The sequence below is a fragment of the Arachis duranensis genome, chromosome 5 (genome assembly GCF_000817695.3).
Source record: "Arachis duranensis cultivar V14167 chromosome 5, aradu.V14167.gnm2.J7QH, whole genome shotgun sequence".
In the NCBI taxonomy this organism is placed as follows: domain Eukaryota; kingdom Viridiplantae; phylum Streptophyta; class Magnoliopsida; order Fabales; family Fabaceae; genus Arachis; species Arachis duranensis.
In genome coordinates, this window is record NC_029776.3 from 86726268 (window position 1) to 86736660 (window position 10393).

General features: G+C 37.7%; 2 protein-coding genes across 2 annotated transcripts; both read left to right on the forward strand.

Moving 5' to 3' along the window:
- The first annotated feature begins 144 nt into the window (after positions 1 to 144).
- LOC110281575 (uncharacterized) lies at positions 145 to 1599 on the forward strand. The gene is made up of 2 exons (XM_021143935.1): positions 145 to 589; positions 776 to 1599. Exons 1-2 carry the CDS (start codon positions 145 to 147, stop codon positions 1597 to 1599), a joined length of 1269 nt encoding a protein of 422 aa, XP_020999594.1.
- Positions 1600 to 6572: 4973 nt separating this feature from the next.
- Positions 6573 to 8317, forward strand: LOC107490133 (uncharacterized). Its single transcript, XM_016110900.3, has 2 exons — positions 6573 to 6846; positions 7957 to 8317. The coding sequence occupies exons 1-2, from the start codon at positions 6679 to 6681 to the stop codon at positions 8002 to 8004; spliced, it is 216 nt and encodes a 71-aa protein (XP_015966386.1). The 5' UTR covers positions 6573 to 6678; the 3' UTR covers positions 8005 to 8317.
- Positions 8318 to 10393: the final 2076 nt, after the last annotated feature.

Consider the following 10393-nt stretch of genomic DNA (forward strand, 5'->3'; position numbering starts at 1 on the left):
AAATCGGTTATAGCAGAGGTGCAATCGAAGTTCAACTACACCGTTAGTTATCGGAAAGCATGGTTGGCTAAGCAAAAGGCAGTGGAAAAAATATTTGGAGGCTGGGAAGCATCGTACGAAGCCTTGCCTATATGGTTTGGGGCCATGTGTCATAAGGAGCCATCAGCTGTTGTTCATTTTGAGACTATGCCTGCATATCAAGGGGATGACTTGGTGGCTGACATTCGGGTATTGCATCGAGTCTTTTGGAGTTATTACCCCTGCATTAGAGCATTCAGACATTGTAAGCCAGTTGTCCAGGTGGATGGGACACACTTGTATGGAAAGTATAAGGGTTGTCTACTAGTGGCAGTTTCACAAGATGGCAACAACAATATCGTCCCAATTGCATTTGCTATTGTGGAGGGAGAGACCTCTGATGCATGGCATTTTTTCCTTAGTAACCTGCGTCAACATGTTGTAACTCGTGATGGTGTGGGTCTAATATCCGACAGGCACGAATCCATAAATGCAGCTGTGGAACGCAGTAACGGAGCGTGGTCACCTCCAAGACTGTGTCACAGCACATTCACCAATGGGAAGGTGAAACGTATGTGTGTCTGGGTGCCAACGTTCGACTAGAGCAAATTTTCTGAGGAAATTCAAGGCCCCGTACTTGCAGAAACTGGTCGTCAATTTAGGTAACGCTCAGTGTAGCTAATTAATTTAATAAAATATTTATGTTCAATAAGTCTGTTTACCTCTTTGTGTTTGTTTGTATCTTTTTATCATACAGGATACTCGAGGACGGTGCGGGAGTATGAAGTTCGCTACCAACGTTTACGAGAACGGGGCGAGGCCTACACTAACTGGTTAAATCGAATCCCCCGCGAACAGTACGCGTTGGCTTTTGATGGTGGGTATCGATGGGGTCATATGACGACGAATCTAGTGGAATGCATCAACTCAGTATTGAAGGGTGCTCGCAATCTACTCGTCACTGCCCTTGTGAAGGCAACATTTTACAGGCTTAACGAGTTGTTCACACGAAAAAGGGCGGAGGCGGAAGCCCGGATTAATGCTGGGCATGTGTTTTCTGAAGTTGTCACCTCGAAGTTGCATGCAAACCAACTTGCATCAGGAAACATACAGGTTAGTTGCTTTGACCGGCTGAATGAGGTATTTGAGGTGCGTGAGATGCCCAGTGGACTGGAGTTTGCAGTCGACCTACGAGGCCTTCGATGTGACTGTGGTGAGTTCCAGGTGGATAGAGTCCCCTGTCGACATGTGTTTGCATGTTGTGCCAACCAGCGACTGGACTGGCAACTGTATGTGCATGATGTGTATAAGATGGACCAAGTTCGGCGTGTGTACCGAGCAAGGTTTAGGCCACTAGGTAACCCGACTACATGGCCTGGCTACAATGGACCTCGGTTCATACCAAATCCATTCCTGAGACGAGTGACAAAAGGCCGACCCAGAATGACGCGCTTCTTGAATGAGATGGACACGCGTATGTTACGTCGGCCTAGGCGATGTACGCTTTGTGGAGCTGAAGGACACAGCCGTAGCAGATGCCGTCGGTCCGGTGGTGCAAATGCCGGCGGAGGTACTCAGTAGATTCACATTCTCATATGATAAGATATATGTAGCATTACTTAATATGACATGAGTTGTCCACCTTTGTTAAGAAATTATTTTATGTAACATGACCTGCTCTATGTAGTGATATAGATGTCAACAATCTAGTATTATTCTCCACTTGTTTCATTATATAATATGATATCAACTGTCGAAATGGCTTAATTTGATATGCCATTCCTAGTTATATATTCAAAATTTTGAAACACTAATACATAGTCGAGGACCTTAATACATAAATAAGTTCATTAATACTAAAATATTATGAACATACAAACTAATGTTACCACAGACCATTTCATTAATACATACTATCCAATGCATATAAAGTATTCTAAATATAATCCACATCATTAATTTACAAATAAGTTAATTACACCATAACTACTTTCTCGTTGTCCACTTCACGTCCTTGACAAAGTTCTTGCATTTTTTAGCGGCCTTTTTGAACATGGACGGAGTGTAGCGATTAGCGCTACGGCGTGGCAGATCAATCCTCAGATTGTAACATTTGGCTTTGTCATCCGGAGTGTCACAATGACCTGCATACAATATAATCAAAACAATTATAATTATGGTTTTAGGTAATCGAAACAAGAGAGATACCACATATCATTTAATCAAATCAGATGGAGAAACGAATAATGAACAACAAATGAGTCACTAGTAGAACATGTAAAGCAAAATATACAATAATATTACCATCATTACGCGATTCCTCATCGTCGTCGAACTCCTCTATATCGTCCTCCTCAGCATCATCCTCGTCATCCGGTTCATCTACTAGATACGCGTTGGCCTCTTCTTGGAGTGTGTTAGCATCTTCTTCAAGAGGTACCATGGAAACACGGTTAGGATTTTGACTATTAAGAACTCCGCGCCCACCTTCACTTCTACTAGAGTCAACAGACACAAATCCTCCAGAAGCAACCGATGAGGTATGGCATGGAAGCCTCGCATCCAACGAATACTTACCTGCCATGAAATTAGGCTGACTGCGATATTGTGAATGTCCAACATCTGCAGCCATGAACCCAAGCAATTGGCTAAAAGAACCTCCTTCTCCTGTTTCAAACTGCGGCATACCCCAATATTGTTGATGCATTGGATATGACGTGGTAAACTGTGTCTGAGGTACATACTGGCCTGAGGATTGAGGTTGATCTTGTGGAATCGGATTGGGAGGTGGTGGTGGCGGCGATAGCGGCTCCTGTTCCTGATTGTCATCATCCGCATCCTGGCTACCCTCTTCCATATCCTCATTGTCATCATTCTCTTCTACAACAAGGTTCGACAAATACAATCGGTCCTCAAATTTGGATCGGTACCAGTTCATGTAATACTCCAATGGATATTGTGAGGGCATTGGAACCTCAGAAAGAACGTGGTTATACCTGTTTGTCCACATCATTACCCAGTATGAATGAGTAGGCGCCGTGACCCAGTTAAGATTCTTAGGACCAGTCAGGACTTCTCCGTGCCCCTTGTCCAGATTCTGTTCCTGAGAAGGTACCCCCTGAACTAAATTGAATTGTCGCCTAATCCTATCGGTAGCATGCCACTCGATGCATTCGAATGAAACCAACGGCACTGTTGCGCTCCAAACAACCGACTGCATGTAGATTTCAGGAGGAATTATATTCGGATCCACGCGATCAACAGAATAAGCATACCACACAAACTGTCAATCATAAATGAAACTCATATTACAACCCACATCACAGTTACAATACCAATGCTTTGTCATATTTAGCTCAAATAGAAAATCTGAAAGTAATACATCTTTAAATGAAAACTAACCTGGCCTTCTTGAAGTTCATCAAAGGCCTTCCTAAAGTGACTTAGTGTCAGATATCTATATCGGCGGTCACCACGCTCCCAGTTACGCCACCTAATATGATATAATTAACTAGTGCAACTGAATTCTAATTATCAAGAAACGGATACATTGCAACATAATATTACCTGTTTGCTAGCGGAAAACTACGAGGCTCCCTAGGAAGAGGCGATAGATAAGGCAGTCGGATCCAAGCCCATCCGAGCAGAAGTGTCAGTGGACCATCGATTTCCTTACAGTTAAAGCGTGATGCCCTGCATAGTGCCCTGTAGAGGTGAGCTAAGCATGCTGATCCCCAGCTGTACTGAACAATACTCCCGAAATCACATAGCAATGGTAGAAACTTCCAGTGCACACCTGCCCCAGATTTATCCCCAAACAAGATCGTCCCGATAAGCAACATAATGTGGCACTTCACATACCTATGTATACTTATCTCATCAGTCAACTGTAAATTTTCTTTCAGATCACGCAGCCACGTCAGTTTTATACAGCATCCTCGACACTCGTCCTTAGACGGTGCAACTCCAAATTGATCCAAACACTCAGCCTGTAACGCTTCGACACTACTCATTGCCATCCCCGTTACTGGAAGACCATCCGTCGGAAGACCAAGAATTAAAGCCACGTCTTCAAGAGTTACGGCACATTCACCAATGGGAAGGTGGAACGTGTGTGTATCTGGGTGCCACCGTTTGATTAGAGCGTTCACAAGTGCTTTCTGGCACTGTACTACACCAATTTGCGATGCATGATAAAACCCAGTAACTCGTAAATACTCCTCAACCCTATTGTCGTACCGATCAGGAGGAAGTGGATGGTTACACGTCAACATTCTTAATTCCTACAAAAAAAGATCACAAATTATCAGTCAACTAATTAACCAATTCTAACTCACTACTTGGCGACAAGAAATTAATTAGAAGAACAAATCATTAACAAAAATTGCACAACTAACTCAACAACATATATTAGTTGAGGCCACAGAACATTCATACATTATTTGACTAAGTCAAAGTAAAACAAATACTTACAAGAAATATTTCACTAATCCTTGAAATTTCTCAAAACTAACTCTTAATGACATCAACTAATAAATACATTCCTAATCAATTCACAAAAATATGACAACATTAGATATGCTGGATATTTATTTATTTGCAGTAGAGTCTAGTTTTTCTAACATATAACACTATAATTTGTATTTTTAAGTATCTACTAACTACTACTTAAGTAAAGTTAAACACATATATATAAATTCCAAAAAAATACTAATAATCATTCTCATTATATTTCTAAATTCACATTCTAATAACAGTTATGAATAATTAATTTTCTACCAATTATGATTATTATTAGCGAAATCAAACTAAATATCTATTAAAAAATAATAGTAACCATAGATTTTTTATTCTCACATTCAATTAGTAAATATATTAAAAACATTTAAACAATTTAAAAAAAAACTGTCTGTTTTACATAAATAAATTCTAACTACATTATATTTTCTGATTCCATGTAAGAATAATAAAAATTCAGACCATAACAATAATAATTTTAAAAATTAAATAATAACAAAATTTCGGAAAAAAATTAAAAAAAAATTTAAAAAATAGTTCTAACCGTTCTATGTATATTTCTAAGTTCAGATCCTAATAACAATAAGAACAACTAAATTGTAACAACAATATTTATAATTATAAAAATTTAACAAAATATTAAATAAACTTACATAATCAGAATGGCTGAGATAGTGTCTAATATGAAGCTCAGAGCGATCAACATCTTTGGTTTTATATTTTTTCGACATTTTCTTTATTTCTTCAACAAACACAGCCACTATCAGAGGAATGAAGAAGAAGAATGGAGTTTGGAGGTTGGGAGTGAAGACTGATAGTGAGATATCGGATGCTGGGAGTCTCACTACATGCATATGTTGGTAATCAGGGCACCGCCTTGGGGAGTGAGGGTTGCACGACGCGTGTCTAGAGAGCCCACAAAACGGACCATCCGTCTTGAGTCATACATATCGCAGGGTCCGCTTTGTTCAGCTCTCACATGTCGCAGGGTCCGTGTTGTTGACGAGCAGCATGTCGCATGGTGCGAGTTGCTTGCACCAACACCCACGGTCCGATTTCTATGTAACCTGACACCACTCCTTTGTGCATCACCCCTCCTTCCCATAACGTGGTTCAACACCACCCTTCCATCCATATAGAAATTAAAAACCGTATTTTTTAGTCGGATATGACAAGAATTTATTATTAATTAATAAATTACTATATACATAAAATAAAATTTAATTCTTTAATACTTATTTAAATAAAAGTAATTATTAGACGGACACCATTTTGGTTTCGAACTTAAATAGTTACTTAGATCTTTTATTAAATGTTTTAAAATAGTTTGTTTTTTTTTTTTCAAGGAGATTAAACCGACCCGACTTGGAAACAACCAAACCCACGGTTCAAACAGTACCCCTTCTCTCTCGCTACGCTCCGAAGAACCAAAACAAGCTTAGAGACTCAGCAACAATACTGATTGACACACTACTTCTACGATGAGGCTTCGTCAGTCGGGAGGAAGGAAGCTCCGCCGGTGATGCTGCAGAGAGGACGCTAACCACCCCAGGGCCAAGCTTCTCCGCCTCGCACGGAACGCACGGCTAAGATCTGGGATTTCGCGGATTCAAAGCCCACGAACAGCGACGGGTACCGCAGCGGAACTGGGATATTGCGGCGAGGCTGGGTTGCGGCGCTCCTGCAGCTACGCCGGCGAGAAGAAACTGCAAGCGTCGCTGCAGATTGGAGCTGCTACCTTCTCTGGGTTCCAAAGGCACAGAAGCCCAATTTTTCCTCCCGTAAAATTTTTCCAATTTGAGGTGGTATATTGATGGGCACTGGGTAGTTGGGGCTAATTTGATCTTGCATTTTATTTTTGGTCATGATTTGATCTTGATTTTAAAATAGTTACTTAATATTTTTTTTGGGTCATGGCCGGGCCAGTTACTTAATTCTTTGGATGAAGGGTACAGTTTGACCCATTCTGAGACAAGTTGGTCTTGATGGGCCTTCATGTATTTACACAGGCCCATTTAGAGTGAAGTTACCTGGTAAGTGCGACAGTAACAACAAGGTGAGCGAGCAGACTGAGGTGAGGAGAGAGAAGAGAAGAGAAGAGAAGAGAAGAGAGAGAAAGCCCGAAATCGAAGTTAAGCGAAAATGGCTGGAGGAATGGAAGCACACAAGAACAAGCACATAGAGGATTGGGGCGCCGCTAGGGAGAATCTCGAGTTCAATTTCCGCTGGACCCGCCGCAATTTCGCTCTCGTCGGAATCTTCGGCATCGCCATTCCCATCCTCGTCTACAAAGGCATCGTCCGTGAATTCGTAAGTTCCTTATTTTTTCGTCATTCAATCCAGTCGATTCTTCATCGTTTTGTTGATTTTCCTGATAGATCTCCCTAGAATCCCCTTCAAATTTTGCTCATTATTGTCTGTTAAGACGTTTTGATGACAGAAATGTTGAAGTGTGTTTTGTTAGGGTTCATGATCCCTGACTGACATTCAATCATTTGGTCAAGAATCTTACACTATTTGTGATTGGATGATAGGGCAAAATATTTTATGCTTACTGCGTGTTGAAGTTATTATCGAGATAAGTTAATGCCTCCTTAGGATCTAACTTTGTGCTTAGAAGAATTATGGATATGGTTTGTGTGGTTGCAGGGATGATTACTCTGTTATCGCAATGTGTGAACTTTAGTTGGTTAATTTGCAAGGTACTTGAGGAATTGGGGATTTTATTCTAGCTTTAGGTTTAGGAAGGGGTTAGATTGAGGAAACTTGACTTCATAAATGGCTTTGTACAACTGCATTTCGAGGATTTAGAATCTGACTAATGTGCAAGCGTTGCTTGGGATTGAGTGTTTTGGATGAGAATTGACTTGAATTGGTTTCCTTCCCCTTCTTTTGTTTTTATATTTTAGTGTGGGTGTAATGTCAGCAACTTAGCATAGCTGCGTAGGATTTTTATCATTATTGGATTTAGGGTGAATATGGGTGTTTGGGCAATACTTAATACTTAATAGTGAGTAAATGAGTTTCAGCCTTGCTGAAGCGGATGGAAAATTGTGTATTAAGAATTTAAGATATGAAGTTTTGGTTTCACTGTTTCTAAATTGTGATGTTGAAGTTTGAGATGCAAATTTTGGTGCTTGGTAGTTGGTATCATAAAGCTAAACTGAAAAATAAAAAAGATAACAAAAAAAAAGGAGAAATGTTCTTAGCATTAGTCGTCATGGGTTTGACAGAACCAATTGATTTCTGTTATTGGATTCTTGTCCTTTGGCCTTAATGCTTGGTTTACGTGTTTGATTCTTCTGTTGTAAATTTGTAATGCATATTAATTTTAGGACACATACCGTGTGACTGGTAACTTTGTACATATCATGTACGATATCCGTTGCATTTAAGTGGATCAATTTTTCATGCTTACAGCATATGCAAGATGAAGATAACGGCAGACCGTACAGGAAGTTCATGTGAAAATGTGGACGATGCTTCGAAATAATTTGAGGGTTTTAAATGTTAGACCTTAATGAGGCTACAGCATATGCTTTTTATATAACTCGTAAAGGGTTGTGGTAAATACTGTAGACCAATCAAACTATTTTATGTTTGGCTGTTTTAATTGAGATTCGTGTTACGTTGTTAACTTGTTAATGTGGTTGAAAATCAATAAAATCTATTTTCAACGAAAAAAGGCACTTGATAAAAGGGCTTTGTACCATATTTGTTGTAGGTCAAATGCGATGATATTGGACTAAAAAGTTTAGATCATTGTTTGGATATTCAGTTACGGATGAGTCTTGATTCTTGTAGGACGTTTTTCATTGCTTGGAAAAGGGCATAGTTGTTGGCCTGTTCATAATTTTGGCTATGAAAAGTAATATAGTTTTTGCTTCATTCTTATGTTGCCATACCCCAAATACTAATGTAATAAGCAGGAGGATCGGAATCAACAAAAAAACTTTTCTTTAGCCATTGAAAATTTTCTGCGGCCAAGTGATGCATGCAACTTCTATACAAGGGTTAGTGTTATCACAAAACCCAAAATTTGTTATACAATAAGAATTCCATTTAAAAGATTTATCGTCTGGTTAAGATTTAATATTTCAATAGAAATGGCTAAGATTATTTTTATTGAATTTTTTTAAACAATACAAAAGATTTGATTCAATTTTGATCGATATATCTCAGTATACTTTGTGATATACTTGTCGCTCTAATCGATTTAATTTCGACAAATTGTTAATGAAAAAGATTTTCAAATAAATATTAATTATTTATCTCAATATTAGGTTAGTTAAGTGGTAGATAAATTTATTTTCTTCTTAATGCTACCTTATTTGAGTCTTTCTGAAGACAATTTCCGCGTTAGAAGAAGTTTTGTATTTAATCAAGTTGGTTCAAACTCAACAAAAATCACTTTTATGTTTTATCACATCAGTGTGTATACACGCACGTTTCAATAATGCAAAATATATCCTTCTTCGTCTTTGTCTTTGCATTCTTTTTTCTTCGTACTCTTACTCCTTTGCTTTTTTCCTTCTTCGTCTTCGCATTCTTCCTCCTTTTTCGCCTTCTTTCTTCTTCTTCGCTTTCCTCTTTTTTCGCGTGTTTTTTCTCAATCATCATTCTTTTATTACTGTTGTTGTTGCATTTTTTCCCTCTTTTTAATTGAAGTTCATTTAGATCCAGAAATGAATTCAATGTGTTTTTGTTAATGATTGAGCCTTTTTGACTGCTTGTTTAAAATTGAACTAATTTCGGTTCATTTGTGAATTAATTGAAATTCACTTGATGCTACTGATAAGTATTGACCAAATTTTTTATTCCTTAAATAATTTTGGTTTATTTCTTAATTTAATTGAGGTTCATTTAGATCCATAAATAAATTGAATATATTTTTGTTGATAATTGAGTCTTTTTGACTGCTTGTTCAAAACTGAAACAATTGAATGGAATGGAGTGGAATCTAATATAATTGAATTATTTGCTAAAAAATTTGGTTAATACTTATCAGCAGCATCAAGTGAACCTCAATTAGTATCCAAATGAACCAAAATAAACTAAAAAATAAACCAAAATTATTTAATGATGGCATCAGAGAAAGATAACGAATAAAGATATTTGCAAAATGTTGGTGTTATTGGTGACGACGATAACGAAAGAGAAAGATAACGAAAAAGGAAAAGGAGGAGGAGGAAGAGGAGGAGGGAAGAAGAAGAATCTGAGTGCGCAAATTTGGAAGAAGAAGAAGTAATTTGCCCTTTAAATACGTTAAAAGTGGGAAATTGTTTATGTTTAAAAGTCAGTTATGTAAATGGCGCATGGATGTAGAAGAGGTTATAACAGTTTGATTGGATTTGGTTAATGAAATTATTTAAATGCAGAACATTATTGATTCTTCAAATCAAATTAGTTATAAATGTTTTATACAAATTTTATTTAGGGGTGGTAACAAATAGAGTATAATAAGATTTAAATTCTATCTTAATTTTATTTGTATTTTAAATATCTCAACTCAATTGTTGATTCTTAAAAATAAATTTATTTTTATTCAAATACAATATTTAGTCTTTTTATATTTTATAATATCAAATATTATTTATGTATTATTAGCAAATTAAATTTAATTTAGTATCTTGGTAACACTAAATAATTTTTGAAAAAAACAACGAATTATGAACATACATATTATATATTAAAAATACGGGTTGGACGAACATAATTGGCCTAACATTCGAATCCTATCCAGTAACTGCGGAGTAGATTACGAACCCATTCTGATCGAATTGCAGCAGGTTGGATATCCGCATATGCGAGAAATGTTGCCAGCTTGACATTGAGTTACGCTTTCAAGGTGCAATTC

What these genes read in the sequence shown, in the direction of transcription:
- LOC110281575 (XM_021143935.1), top strand. Translation starts at nt 145, where the DNA reads ATGTGTCATAAGGAGCCATCAGCTGTTGTTCATTTTGAGACTATGCCT. An exon ending in CACCAATGGGAAGGTGAAAC is followed by an intron (nt 590 to 775) that starts GTATGTGTGTCT and finishes TTTATCATACAG; the next exon opens with GATACTCGAGGACGGTGCGG.
- LOC107490133 (XM_016110900.3), top strand. Translation starts at nt 6,679, where the DNA reads ATGGCTGGAGGAATGGAAGCACACAAGAACAAGCACATAGAGGATTGG. An exon ending in AAGGCATCGTCCGTGAATTC is followed by an intron (nt 6,847 to 7,956) that starts GTAAGTTCCTTA and finishes TCATGCTTACAG; the next exon opens with CATATGCAAGATGAAGATAA.